At 37.3% G+C, this 14,960-nt stretch overlaps 1 protein-coding gene across 4 annotated transcripts in view; it reads right to left on the bottom strand.

The window, feature by feature from the left end:
- vps13c.L (vacuolar protein sorting 13 homolog C L homeolog) overlaps nucleotides 1-14,960 on the bottom strand; it is a 132,354-nt gene that overhangs the window by 16,760 nt on the left and 100,634 nt on the right. For all 4 annotated transcript variants that reach the window (XM_041586667.1, XM_041586666.1, XM_018252883.2 and 1 more), the window contains 14 exons: nucleotides 14,205-14,309; nucleotides 9,408-9,572; nucleotides 7,933-8,061; nucleotides 7,250-7,383; nucleotides 7,033-7,159; nucleotides 6,328-6,563; nucleotides 5,980-6,121; nucleotides 5,020-5,160; nucleotides 4,814-4,895; nucleotides 4,410-4,479; nucleotides 2,504-2,615; nucleotides 1,590-1,703; nucleotides 465-604; nucleotides 300-381 (listed from right to left, as the gene is read on the bottom strand). In XM_041586667.1, the coding sequence (XP_041442601.1) occupies nucleotides 300-381; nucleotides 465-604; nucleotides 1,590-1,703; nucleotides 2,504-2,615; nucleotides 4,410-4,479; nucleotides 4,814-4,895; nucleotides 5,020-5,160; nucleotides 5,980-6,121; nucleotides 6,328-6,563; nucleotides 7,033-7,159; nucleotides 7,250-7,383; nucleotides 7,933-8,061; nucleotides 9,408-9,572; nucleotides 14,205-14,309 (1,779 nt within the window). The remainder of the gene's footprint in view (nucleotides 1-299; nucleotides 382-464; nucleotides 605-1,589; nucleotides 1,704-2,503; nucleotides 2,616-4,409; nucleotides 4,480-4,813; nucleotides 4,896-5,019; nucleotides 5,161-5,979; nucleotides 6,122-6,327; nucleotides 6,564-7,032; nucleotides 7,160-7,249; nucleotides 7,384-7,932; nucleotides 8,062-9,407; nucleotides 9,573-14,204; nucleotides 14,310-14,960) is intronic.

Below are 14,960 nucleotides of genomic sequence, written 5' to 3'. Positions count from 1 at the left end.
TGTGTAGTTACGGTGATAGGATTACCCAATGTGTCATGCTACTCCTAGATACAGGTGTTACTCGTGAGAGTTGCATGAATGGATGTGTGAAGTGTTCTGAATCCACCAGGGTACAGATGCCGAGAACTTCCCACACCAGTCAGTTGAACTGAAGAAGCTGCTCGGATGAGTAGTGAAACATCTTCAATGATTACTCAGCAAGTCCAGTTGTTTTAGATTTACCTATACTAGATATACCATGACCTGGATGAATGAAAATCTTCATAGTCATATATAAATATTTATTTGACATTGTTTACCTGTTCAGTGTAATGTCTAACCACCAGCTTCATTAATTGGTTTTGTTTGTAGAACTGGTACTTCAATTCAAAACAGGCTAACCTAAAGAAACAAAGAACAGATCATATCACTGTTAAAATGCAATGGTTTTTGCATTTGTATTTAACATGGATATGATGTCTTACTTGAAAATGAGATCATCTACATCAGTAAGTGTAGCTCCGATGCTCTTTAGTAGAAGGTTAACTGAACTGATGGCAATAATTTCTTTTTCTTCTTTATTAGACTGTTCTCCACCTGCTCCCAAAGATAGGCTAAGGTGCAACTATTTGAAAAAAAAGTTAAAAATAATAAGGGAATTGGTCAGTAGCAGTATATGTTTGGCTTTTTTTAGGCCAGCTAAGTTAATTAATTTATATTTGACAGAACTGGCAGGCAGTTTTATGGCATGCAGTGACATTAGGACCATTAGCAAACTGATATCTTGGCCTCATATCAGAGTAGATCAGGGTAAATACAATACTGAGTGGCTCAATGATCCACTAAGCACATGTATAGGGACAGCAACCACAGTGTAAATGGTTAAAGCTGTGATTGTGCCCATACACTTGCTCAGAGTAATAACTGAATATGTAGGGCCCCATACTGCTAAGTTAGCATGCCTCCCACTCAATGGGCCCTAATTATTAAGCCATTTGTCACCTAAGCCCTTGGTCAGAGAATGGGTATCCAATGACAAAAAAAATAAAAACCATAAATAGGACCCAAAGACACATGGTCACACATGTCTGTTACCCCCTGAAGAAAGCTCTGTGCGCGTGGTGTTAGTACAATATGAGATGGAACATGTAATTTTGCCATCTTAACTTAGATACCTATCAACATTAACCTTGCTCCACATAAGCAACACATAAAGAAATATTATATCTACAAGATTGGGAGACTCATCTATAAAGCCTCAAAATTTATAAAAGGCTGAAACAGGAATACATTTCCAGTGTATTTAGAAATCACAAACAGCAGTGCTCTTATGTCCTGTATGTTTCTTTAGCATCAATTTTTCCTATATATAAATGTTGTTCCACAATAGCGCTAAAACCAACAGACATGGAAAACCCCTTTATTCCTTATAGGGTAATGAAGACAGAAACTGGCATAGTGCATTAAAGTAGTAAGCATCTTACTGATGCTGTATAAATTGTGCCATATATGTAACATCCTGTAGAGTTTGCAGCTGTTTTTGTTTTGTTGCCTATTTATATAATGGAATCTGCATTGTCAAACAGTGATTAAATGTCTTTCTGCATTACCTTCAGTGGAGAGATGTGAAAATGCTCAAAAAAACTTGGGAATGAGATATCAGTCATGGAAGATTCCAACAGCTCTGTGTTTAGGGAGTCAAGATCTTTTTGAATAAGTTGTGTCTATATTATTAATAAGGAGAAAAAGATCTGCCATTAACAAACATTTGTTTTCTATTAAAGCCTACATTTTTACTGAATTTACTGAATTTACTTTGAACATATCTTACAACATGATATTTGCAGGAAATATTTACTGTATTGAAAAGGGGACATTTTTTAAAAAAAATTGCTAGTAAGAATACATATAACAGTTTATTAAAAATAATTCAAACTGAATTGAATGTTATCATTAGATTGGCACGATAATCAGGCACAATACAGTTGCTAGATAGAGGGGAAGAGAAAAAATTATTAGGATATTTAAACTGTCAAAGTAAATTTTTTTTTTCGGTTAAAAATGCACAATCTTCATATCTATATGCCAAATAAATGAATGGAAGAAAAACATTGGCGGTAGCTGTTCCTTAAAGGGCTAAATGCACACTATATTCAAGTACACTTCATTTTTTGTCTAAATACAAGGTATGATATTTTGCAAAAAACAGAATTTATGGAAAATGGAACTTTAATTTTGATAAAGCCAAAGTAACTTTTTGTGACTCATATCTTTCTTCTGCAGAGCAAGATTTATAACAAACCATTTTGCCAACAGAAGTCAAAGATCCTATTTTTAGTCATTATGCGTTTGAGCCATTAAATATAAAAAATAGGTAAATGGATAGGCTGTGCAAAATAAAAACTGTTTCCAATATAATTAGTTAGTAAAACATGTAATTAATCTATAAAGGCTGAAGTGAACAGAAGTCTAAAATAATAGCCAGAACACAACTTCCTGCTTTACAGGAACAAAAGCTACTTACACGCTGTCTTTCAGCATTCGGATCTGTTTCTGGAGTAAACAAACCAATCACTGCAGCTAAGAAGTCTTGATCAAGCTTTAATGCCATACACTGGATCAAAACCATGAAGTATCTGTGCAAAATTCATAAAGATAAATTATTTTGCTGACTTTGTTACTTAGTACTAACATTGATCAGTACTAACTCAGAAATAATATTATAAAACAGCACACACACACATATATATATATGTTAACTATGTTACAGAACAGCCAATTCTAATTCTCTTCATTATTTAATTTTTCTGACTCTTTTCAACTTTCAAATGGGGAGTCACTGACCCCATCTAAAACAAAAGCTCTGTAGGGCTACAAATGTATTGTTATAGCTAATTTTTATTAATCGTCTTTCTACTCAGGCCCTCTCCTATTCATTTTCCTGTCTTTTCCTGTCTTATTCAAATCCATGCATGGTTGCAATGGTAATTTGGACTCTAGCAACCAGATTGCTGAAATTGCAAAAAATAAATAAAAAGCTAAATAACTCAAAAATCACAAATAATAAAAACCAATTGCAAATTGTCTCAGAATATCTCTCTACAACCCTTAAATACTAAAACAACCCTTTAAAACTTTGGCAATGGATATATTTTACAGGGTAGTACATGAGGACACTATGCCTGCAAGTACAATACACTTTGCTGTCTCCTGTTCCCATACTGCAGAGCCGCTGCATAGTGGTATTGGTGGCTGTCATTTGGCTTCAATGCAATGAATATTGTGTAATTGGTAAGCAGGAGCATGCACAGTGGGCTAGGACCATAAGCTGCTAATGTGTATGTTCCTATTCTCACCATTTATCCACCATGCAACCTAGGAACAGAAACAATGGAGCCAACACAGCAGCCACCAACACATTAGTGGCCTTAGGCTAGGGCCACACGGCGCGATTTTGCCGCGATTCTGCGCTGGGCGAGTTGCGAGTTGCGAGTCGCTGCAGTTTTTAAGCCGAAATAGCTTTGTTAACTTTGGCGCTGGCGTCAATGCAAATCGCGGCGAAATCGCTGCGCTAATTCACACGCGGCGATTCGTTTTCTATTGTCGCCCGAAGTTGCCTCGCTGGGCGTTTCCGGGCGACAGTAGAAAAAGAATCGCCGCGTGTGAATTAGCGCAGCGATTTCGCCGCGATTTGCATTGACGCCAGCGCCAAAGTTAACAAAGCTATTTCGGCTTAAAAACCGCAGCGACTCGCAACTCGCCCAGCGCAGAATCGCGGCGAAATTGCGCCGTGTGGCCTTAGCCTTATGTAACAAGAAGTCGGCTGCAGGTTTATTTGTCTATTGCAACAAATCAGAAGGTAGCAATTACTTGTTTAAAAGTAAATATTTGATATACTACTGCACTTGGGAAAGTTCTGCCTTTGATAAATGGGGAAGTGAACAAAAGAAACTAATCCTTACCAATGCTATACTATTAAACGATTAGGAAGAAGTCAGATTTGCTGAATTTATTGTCCTGCCAATATTCCTAGCTTTGAGGAATTCTCAAGTATAACTGAACATATCACAAAAACAAACAAACAAACAAACAAAAAAAAAAACAATAGCAAGGCATACTTTGGCCAATTTGTGGGATATCTGATTAATCATCATATGTGGCAAATCAACCAAATATTGTAATTTAGCCACACACATAGATGGCAAAATTTAACACTTTTTGCAGTTTAGCAAATGGTTGGCTCATGCAGTTCCAACTTGGCTAGTTACTTGACACAAAAGAACATGTTCAAAATTTTAGAACCTATAACATTCTAAAAAGTAATTTTTATCAAAATTTCCACTTACTGTGGTTATAGGGATATATTATCTTGAGAAAGGTTATTCAATTATATTGCACAAAGCTTTAAGTTTCCATACAAATATACATACTTAAACTGCATCACTTTGCTGAATTCGTTGAATCTTGTAATTATGCTGACATCAATAAAAGGCTTGGGCTCTAAAATAAATCAAATACGTTTGTTAATCCACAGAGCAATATCATATTTAAATTACTGTTAAAATCATAAGGTTTATTTTTATTTGTCACTATAACAATGTACAGCTCAACTACTTAAAGGGGAACTATTGCGAAAAATTTAATTTAATATGAGCTATATCATACTGAAATAATACGTTTTCTAAATATAGTCAATTAAAAATTCTGAACGGTATCTGAAATATTCAAGTTACTCTTCACTATCCCTCTCAGCAGAAATGATAAAACATTATAATGCTGAATGTTGCCAAAACAGATATAGGAGTGGCAGAAAAAAATACATTTATTTTTTTACCAGAGTCCAAGGCAACAGATTTTGGAGGTATTACTGGATTGAAAACAACAGGAAACATTGAACCAGGAAGATGGTTATCCACCTAAGAAAAATATGGAGCATTAGTACCTACACAAAAGCAGAAGCAAAAAAAGCATACACATTCTTTTCAGAAGGGCATAAACAAATGTGTAAACTAACTGATCCCAGAAATATTTGTACTACACCTGAAGCCAGTATAATTGAGCTCGTAAGCTTCTTTGGTGAGGAGACTGTTTGAATTCCATGTAAATTCCAGACATGAAGTTTCTTCTGATGCTACATTTTATAGGAACATCCATTTCCATTGGAACTTTGCTGAAGTTGACCTGCACAGAACAAAAGAGAACAAGGGATTAGATAATACTGTATTATATATATGGGATTGACTGTCCAGCAACCCTCCATGCAGAAAGCTCCAAATAATGAGAATGTCATCTACCACAGAGTCTATTCTAATTAAATAATTTACAAGATTTCCTTTTTTTCTGCGATAATAAAACAGTACCTTGTTCTTGATCCCTAACTAATTCTTATTGCAGTCAAAACAATCAACAATGTTGAAATGATTTTTTAGCAGATCTAAGATACAGAGTTACAAATTACAGAAAGACCTATCTGGAAAAACCCAAATGCCCAAGCATTCTGCAAAAAAGGTCCCATGCCTATGTATATAGGTCTACCTATGTACAGCTAACAGAAAAAGCACAGCACACACAGGATTAGTTAAAAAATTATTTGAGCACTGTGCTCCTTCTATTAGCTACATTGAACTACAACACTGCCCCCAGGTATATATATATTTTTTGCAAGTCCTTGGTTTGGGTCTCTTTATGACCAGTGACATGGTGTGGAATAATACACACTTGAAATGTATTAGGAATTGAATGATGGTCCTTTGTTGCTTATGATATATATCATATAAAGTCAATGTGTCCGCACTTGTCTCCAAACAATTTGTTGAGGCACATGGTCAGTTAAGTATGCATATGGTTGGCAAGGACCAGAACTCTCTTGTATTCAATTTAAAACAAAAAAAATCTATTTCACATACCACTATGTTTTGGTCCACATTAGAACCTTTATCAAGGACCTTGATAATGGTCCTCATGTGAAGTGAAACATTGGACACAATAATTATTACCCACCTTAAAGTTGTTTTCTATTTGAACCCATTCTTGCTTTTGATTAGTCAGGTATTTCTCATATGCATCTTCCAGTTGCAAAATCTGTTTTTGGTTAAATGGCTGCCATTTCTGCTTCCGTTTCATTTCCCATATGACACCGGAACTAAAAGACAGTGGCAAGGACCAAAAATCAGCTGTAAATCTATTGTTTCACAATGACAAGGTCACTGTTGGGGCAGCATTGTAGGAGCTTTAGACTCAAGTACCTTTAATAAATGGTTTTGATTTGCATGACATCTATGGAAAAACTATGGTTGCACTTAAAAAATGACCCCTAACTTCTCTTAAATGCATTAGGTATCAGATTACCTAATGATCCCTATATAGGAGATTTCTTGTTGGCTGTTATTGTTGATAAGAGACAGGCCAAGGCTGTGTATGGAAACAGTGACCTCTTGATCTGACTGCTCCATCTCTTCTGCTTGCCGTGCTTTGGTCACTACAGCCACATCTTCTGTGAAAAGTAGCACTCTCTGACGACCATCAAGGAAAGACACCCAGTGGATTTGGATGTTCTGATTGTATGCAAACTGGCCACTTTCATCCTGCAAAACAATAGCCACAAGAAAGATAAATATTTACTCACTACAGACAATAGAAGCTGACACATTCAAGATAGACCTTAAAGGAGAAGGAATGTATAATTCACTGGGGGGGGGGGATTTTAGGCAATCCTCAATGATTAACTTTACATGATGCTTCCTGCAAAGTACCCTGGGTTGGTGCAGTTCTCTGTTAAACGGTGATCCGGTCCGGGGTACTTTCAACAAGCACCATAGAGTGATTCTCTTCTTGCTTCCACTTTCTTCTAACATGCATGCGCAGTAGAGTAAAAAGCTCAACTTAACTTAAACTTAACTTGGCGCCAGGAAGGATTTTTTTCCCTTGGGACAAATTGGAAATGGATTCAGGTAACAGACTAATAGGTTGAACTTGATGGATGTGTCTATTTTCAAACTAAATGACTGTTACATTTGTTTAAAGGTCTACATTACAGAAAGCTACTGTACCAACCTTAAGAAGGTCTACCTCCCCAGTCGTGGAAGCACATTTCCATTTTAGTTTTTTGATGCCTGTTGGATCTGCCCATGCAAAAAGTCGTGCCTCCCCTGAGTCAAGTTCTTTTTCACTTTCTGTTCCACTGTTTGGTAGGAATAGTAAATATATGAAAAAAAAATCATTCAGATTCTAGACAATCATATTATACTCTCCTTAATTAAGGTAAACTGACCTCTGCATATATGTTAGTTTAGCATTAGGCGTGTAGTTTATTATAAGAGCAGGAGCAGCACCCTCGTAGTAATCAGAGAACGTAATGACTATTGAATGATCAGCAATACTGACATCTACTATTATTCCTGAATTCTGTAAAGAAAGGAAAGACATGTTAAATACACTGCATTTTATGCCCCTTTAATTGCTATAGCACAACACGACCTAAAGGTCATTAAAATTAAAGGCAACATAAACAGAACACATTTGCATAATTAAAACAAATGCAATTCTAAAGAACAAGACTAGAGGAAAATAACTTTCATTTGAAGCAGTGTAAGTGGTTCCTCAGGGTGAGGGCAGTGAGATTGTGGAATGTCCTGATGATACTGTGATGGCAGAATCTATAAATGCCTTTAAGGATGACTTGGACGATTTCTCATATAAGTAAAGGCTAATGTGAGAATATAGTATGTTCTGATACATGTGCACTGGGGTTCCTTGCATGTACATGAACAAACATTTAAGCAAAATGGACATGTCAATTTTCAAACTAAAATATTACGAAACTACGTAATTATTAACAAAATACTTTAAAATACATTCAAGTGTATTAGTGAATTATATTATTATCTATATGAACAAGCTTCACGGACAAAAAAAGAAATGGTTATTTGAGGGTATATTCAGCATGCTTCTTACCATGCTCTCCAGACTGAGCAGTGTGCCATTGTCCTGTTTATTAAAAAAGAAAGGTTTGGATATTCCTTCACAGCCAATAACTCGCACACATAACTTTCCGGATACATTTTCTGGCCAGAAAGGGATACACTAAAATCCAAAAGAAATATTGAATTTAGAATTACATAGAAACCAGCACCACAAAGAATTAATATAGTTTTCTCCACTAGTCCTCTATTTAGCCACTATTACATTGCTTAAGACTACTGTCCAAATGTTCATATGGCACTGTCTTTTATCTAGATCAGAAACTTAATAACTAAATAAAACTAGTACTAAAAAAAAAAACAATACGCTGATATAAAATAATCTTCTAGTCAGTGGTTTTTAACATTATTGTCTATAGTTCTAAGGACATCAAGGGTTTTAACAGCTAGGTTTCAAAATCCTTTGACCATAGCCTCTCCCATGCCAACATGTTTCACTAGTGTTGGATACAAGGGAGACACTGGGCACTGCTTGGGCAGGAGCGTTGATTGTTTAAAAATCTTTGTGACCTTGCCACAAGGCCTAAATATTGAAATTTACTCAAAATGTCAGCCTAATTCCCCATAAGACTTGGCCTTCATCCACTATTTATACATATTGGGTCTCCCTTACTTTAGAAGCCTATACTCTAGGTAGAGGGGAAATTACAGCAGAATGGAAGAGAGCAGCACAACACCATTTTGTTGCAGGTGGGGAGCTTCCACATTTATTTTTCACCACAAGAAAATCATTGATTGCTTGTTTCTTTTGGTAACACCACTTGTGCTGTTTACCACCTATGTTAGTAAATATGGCACACACGCCTCTTTCACCTTGTGCTCATTCCTTGGGTTAGGGCCCAATTAACTAGGGATGCACTGAATCCATTATTTTGGATTCGACCGAACCCCTGAATCCTTCGCGAAAGACTCTGCCGAATCCCGAATCCTATCCGAATATGCAAATTAGGAGTGGAAAGGGGAAAAATGTTTTACTTCCTTGTTTTGTGACAAAAAGTCATGCAATTTCCCTCCCCGCCCCTAATTTGCATATGCAAATTAGGATTGGTTCGACTGGCAGAAAGATTCGGCCAAATCTGAATCCTGCTAAAAAAGGTAGGATCCTGGCCGAATCCTGGATTTGGTGCATCCCTACAATTAACTAAATAGCATGGGGTCCCATTATGTCTAACAGTGGATGAACATTACACTGACTGAAATATAAAAAATAATGGCTTATGTAATGAAGCTGTTTTTGGAGAACACTATTGTGGTCTACTGTTTACCAGTTCAATACTCGCTTGTAGATTACCTTTTGGTCACCATTTATTTACAGTAAAAACAGACATCTCTGAATGTCAGACTGAAATCACAACATTCTACACTGATGTCTCTCTGTCTGAGACGTCTAACAACACCTTTCTCAATTGTACATAGCAACCAGCCACTTGTCGAAAGAAACTCATGTACCTCAGATGAAGAGACATAATTCCACTTGATGTCTGTAGGGGAAACATCAGTTACTATTTCCCCCACCTCGATCTCCAGCTTGGATTTGTTAACAATAGTATAAAATGGAGTCAATGTTACAATGCGACTCAGATTAAAACTGCTCATTTGTATGTTTACTCCAATCTTGGAAAAACAGAAAAGGGGAGGAAAAAAACAGATTTATTAATAAACCAAAAATTGCTTAGATACTGCTAAAATACAGTTAACAAAAATAGTAATAGGCACACAGTAACAGCACACCCTAATGGCACATCCATATTCAATCATCTCAGTATGTGTTACTAATTTCCTCTCATTATTCCGTGTGCATCCAGGGCCTTTTCATTTACTAGTATATAAAGCAATGTGGGGAGGGATGATTTTGTGGCTTTTTCTACCAGATGGCAGCAGACCAAACACCCGCTGTGCTACATCTTATAGGGCAATGACAAAGTATATAACCCACTATTGCCCATCATTGCAATTGTAGCAGGTGTGCCATTCAATTCACATCATTGTATTAAAATGGCTGCTGAAGTATTTTTGAGTGATTTGAGTTACATACCAGCTGCAATTCCAATAATTGGTGGGAAATTTTCTTTTTTTGTCATATGTACGTTAATGTGGGCGCCAAAATGCTCTTGTATCGTGACACTTATTGGTTTAAATAATTTTTTTGAGGAAGAAAGTGAGTTAAGTCAGTTAGAATTGGCTCATACTGCTTGGCCAGTTTCACTACTATGCAGGTACCTCCAAGTGTCTTGGTGGCTCATTAATACTATTGGCATATGGGTCAGTTTTTCTGATCTGCTGCCTTTCAAACTTAATTGTGTGTGCGCTAATAGGCATGGGATCCACCTGTCAGCAGAAACATATTAGATTCTCGGCATACTTTAGCATATATTCAGTGCTGAAATCTTCTCTGTATGTCCACTGAAAGGCTGATCCCGTGCAGCACACACACATGCAAATTATGAAATGCTGCAGATGCACTAATTGGCATATATACACCAGCTCAAAAAGCACTCATGTGCCATTAAAGGGGATGTAAAGGCAAAAAAATAAAATCCCATTTTTACTTTCTTTAATTGACAAGAAATCTACTACATCTCCAATATACTTTACTTTAATTGTAAAAAATGTGTACCATCTTTATAAGAAACCTGACTATATGCAGTGAAATTGCCTTTGTTTTACTTGCTCTGACAGCTGCAGATAGGAAACTTTAGACAGTCCCTAAATGCTCTGCAGGGAAACGATCATACTTTCAAATGGCAGTGGGTAGCCTCCCCCATCTGACTTCCCTGACCTCGAGCAGATTTGTTTGTTTCCCTATAAAGCGGCGACTGTGTAGAGATTTATATCCGCAGACCAAGTGCAGTCTGCATATTATGATTATTAATCAGTCTTGCTGTATAGGCTTCAATGGCAGATATTATTTGACTTGTGCGGTTTTGATCATTTATGACGATCCATAAGCTTAACCTCCCAACTGAAGCCCAGACCACACTGCGCATGTGCGTAGTCTTGGTCTTGCAAAGATGTTTTACAAAAGCTACAAGATGACAGCCCCCTGACATAAATCATTTGTTTAATTAGGCTTCTGGTGCAGCAAGTTCATGTTTATTTAGTACACAAAATACAGCACTTCTAGCATTATTCTATTTTAAACTTTAGTGCCCCTTTAGAAAACAGTCATGGACAAAAATACTAGCACAGTTGCACTTTTACACAATTAAACTAACATGAAATGTACTGATCTACAGCAAAATAAGATTGAAGTTAAGGAACTCCGCTTTCCACAATTTCTTGTTACATTTGTGACAAAGAGCTATGTCCCAATAGGCTGCCTGTATATGATGGGAGGTATATAGCACCCAGCCTGAGGTATTGACTCCTTTAAATCTCCAGGGTAAGACAGGCTAGGACCCTGGAGCAAGGATAGTTCAGTATGCTGCCCAATTAGTCCACAGGTGGGGTTGTTTAAGGGAGCCTGGCGGGGCGGGTGTGTTGTACTGGTAGTCAGAGACTGCCAGTACAAAAACTGTGTATCTGACTGCAACTCAAAAGAGCGACTGTTTGTTACCGCCGCAAGGAACTTTCCTATGGACTGTAACACTGCAAACCGGTGAGGTTTTCCTTATTATTTGACTGTTATAGCACGGAACTTGTGCCTGTTTAAGTTGTCCGGTTGGAACAATAAAATCCCAGGCAGGAGCCGGTTTAATTTTTGTTGCAAACCTAAGCCTCCTGTCTCTTTGAGCTATTCCCCACACATTATTAAGATAACAGAACTTTGTTATTCCATTCAGAACTTACCTTATACTTATATTTTTTAGGTCAAGAAAGCCCAATTCACTTGGGGATACCAAGATGTAAGGTACCCCTGCCTCCCAAGTGAATCTAGTGATTAAGCATTTCATCCAGACCTTATAACTCTGGATGACAGTGTTTGCTACTTGGTATGTTTTACTTGTTTTTAATATCAGTACTTTTAGAGTGGACAAATAAATGTTATGTTTAAGTGTCCTTCTCCCTGTTTTTATTATGCAATGATGCGGGAAATGCAGTTTAACAGCAATCTACACTAACTACTCCCTCTTAAGTCCTTTTTTTAAGGGTGGTGGCAGACTAGGAAACTTTGGGCAACTTCGGAATCCTGAAGCAATTCGTATGCCATTCTTGCCGGTGGGAAGGCATTTCGGGGAGATTAGTCGTCCGCAGTAGAGACGATTTGCCGCTGAGCGACTAATCTCCCAGTGTGCCACCACCCTAAAGGAGAATCAGCTGCTTAAGGGTCTGGCCACACGGGCAGATTCGGGGAGATAAGTCGCCAGACGACAACTCTTCTCTTCTTCGCGGCAACTAATCTCCCCGATCTGCCTTCCGCCAGCTAAAATGTAAATTGCCTGGGGGCAGGCACACAGATCACTTTGTTTTCCGAAGCCGTCCAAAGTTTTTTCATGAGGCAATTACGGGGACTTCGGAAAACGAAGCACTCCACGTGCTTGCCCCCAGGTGATTTTCATTTTAGCCGGCGAAAGGCAGGTTGGGGAGATAAGTCACCCCGAAGAAGAGGAGATTTGTCGCTTGGCGTCTAATCTCCCCGAATCTGCCCGTATGGCCAGACCCTAAAAGCCAAATATGTTTTACAACTTCTAAAAGGTGCCATTCATTGCAATACCTGTGTGAAATAAGATAAGATTTAGTAATTTTGTCCAGTTTTCTTTTGTTGTTACACTGCAGAGAAATACATTATGTGAATATCATAACATTGCTAAAAGTTACATTTTTGTAAAAAAGTGCAAAGGTGTTAATATGCTTGGTTATGCCTGTATGTCAATAAATTAAACTTTTAAGGGGTAAAAATATTTACATCCTATTATGCAGAAAGCTCTGAATTATGGCAAGGCCATCTTCCACAGACCCCATCTTAATCAAATAATTCAGATTTGTAAAAAATATTTCCATTTTCTCAGTAATAATAAAACAGTACCTTGTACTTTATCTCAAATAAGATTTAATTATTCCTTACTGTAGGCAAAATAATATGAATTTGTACCAAAAAGAAAGGAACTGCAAAGAAGAGCTAACAAGGTCGCACAGCCTTATTGATAATATAATTAGATTGTGTGTGTGTAACTTGGAAACCATGAAAGGAATAATTATTGCCTTAAAGGATGTTTTTGATGAGTGCAAATAAATTCATTCAAAATAAATGCATTTATTTTAAATGAATTTATTTGCACTCATCAAAAACACACAAAAAACCCCCACACAATCTAATATATTATATTATCAATAAGGCTGTGCGACCTCGTTAGCTCTTCTTTGCAGTTCCTTTCTTTTTGGTACAAATTCATTTTTAAAAACTGTCTGCACGTCTAATATTAAAGGACTTCTAAACAGTGGTGATGGGTGGTTAGAAGGTGCGGAAAAACCAAGAAACCCAATTTGTAAGGCAAAATAATACCAATTGGTTTACTGAATGTTTAAATGATTAATGGTTTTTCGACTTTTAGTATAGCGATCCAAGTTACAGAAAGTTTCCTCATCTGGAAAAACACAAGTCCTGAGCCTTCTGGATAACAGGTCCCATACCTGTACAATCAGCGCAGATAGAGAAAAGGAAAACCCCGCCTTTAGCACATAAAAATTAGAATATAAAAGTGACAATTTACACAACAGATGTTGAAACTAAAGGAAAAACAGATACTTGCCAATTGTTAGAATACCAAGGTTCATGTCACACAATGTTTTCTCTACAATCTACTGCCCTCCATCTAGTATTTAGAATCCACAGAAAAGTATGGCATAAATCAGTACACACATGGATAGATTTCTGTGTACTTTAAATCCACCCTGTGTGCAGTATTGTATTTAGGAACGGTGCCACTCTAGGCACCAAACCTAACTGCACCCGCAAATTACATTGGTAATGTCACATGTACGACTGTGTGTGATGTCACTTACTGTTTTTGTTGCAGCGAGCCCGGTACCCATCACCCCCAGCTCTGCCTCCACATTTATGCAGAAAGTCGACGGTGGCAGCTGGGGTATTTTTATTTTTCTTAAAAACATTTCATCAATTATATAAGCCTCAGAGGGGCATCCCCACCCAGGAACAGACCCTATTCATAAATACGTCCCTTTCTGTATATCAACTCACAGGCAAATGTCATGCATGTCAGCACATTCTAAAAACAGGGCAAAACAGCAGATTGAATATGCTGCATGACACTAATATAAATGAATTATGTCTCAGTAAAAGCTCACCAGGTATTGCATTTTTACAGCAGGGCACTTCACACAGCCATAACTTCCAACTGTATCCAGGGAAAACCCATTAGACCAGGAGCTTGTGGATATACACAACTGAACCTGAATTGCAGAAATACAAAAACTGGTTACTGTTTTCCAATTAAAAATTCTTCCCAAACACTGTTTAGAACCTTTTTATTGTACGATTTATTGGCAACACAAGAACTGTACTAAACAGAAAACTCTCTTGAATGAGCTTTTTCATCCTAATACAGTATGGGAAAAGTGAAGTTTTTCTGTCCTATTAGGGGGAGGATTTGGATATAAAAATGGTCCTGGTTTTAAGGACAAAATTAAAACATACTGTATATTTTTGGGTGTTAGAGGCACTAAACCTATGTTGGTCTCCTCCACTGTTTAGAAAATAATTTTTTCAGTTCTACTGTTACTATGCAAGTTAACAAAAATCAGGTTTGTGATCTGTAAATAAGCTAGACTGTCTGCATATGCACCAGTTGGTGGAAGAAGGGGCCAATTGCCCTTCTATGCCAACAGATTTAGCAACAAGTATCTGGTGACGGGCTTTGGTGGAAGTATTTTTTATAGTTTTTAAATTTACCATAAAGGTGCATTTGATCTGACCCCCTAATGCTGCTGCTCTAGCCATCGGCCAACTGGTGCCTATATGGTAAATATGGCTCTTGTTGCTATTCCATTGAATATAGAATAAGAGGGACTGTTAATGGTCTCCGATCCACCCCATAATTATTA

This window comes from Xenopus laevis, chromosome 3L, assembly GCF_017654675.1.
Source record: "Xenopus laevis strain J_2021 chromosome 3L, Xenopus_laevis_v10.1, whole genome shotgun sequence".
Taxonomy (NCBI): domain Eukaryota; kingdom Metazoa; phylum Chordata; class Amphibia; order Anura; family Pipidae; genus Xenopus; species Xenopus laevis.
The sequence above is the reverse complement of the archived record's forward strand: the minus strand, read 5'-3'. Positions and strand labels throughout refer to the sequence as shown.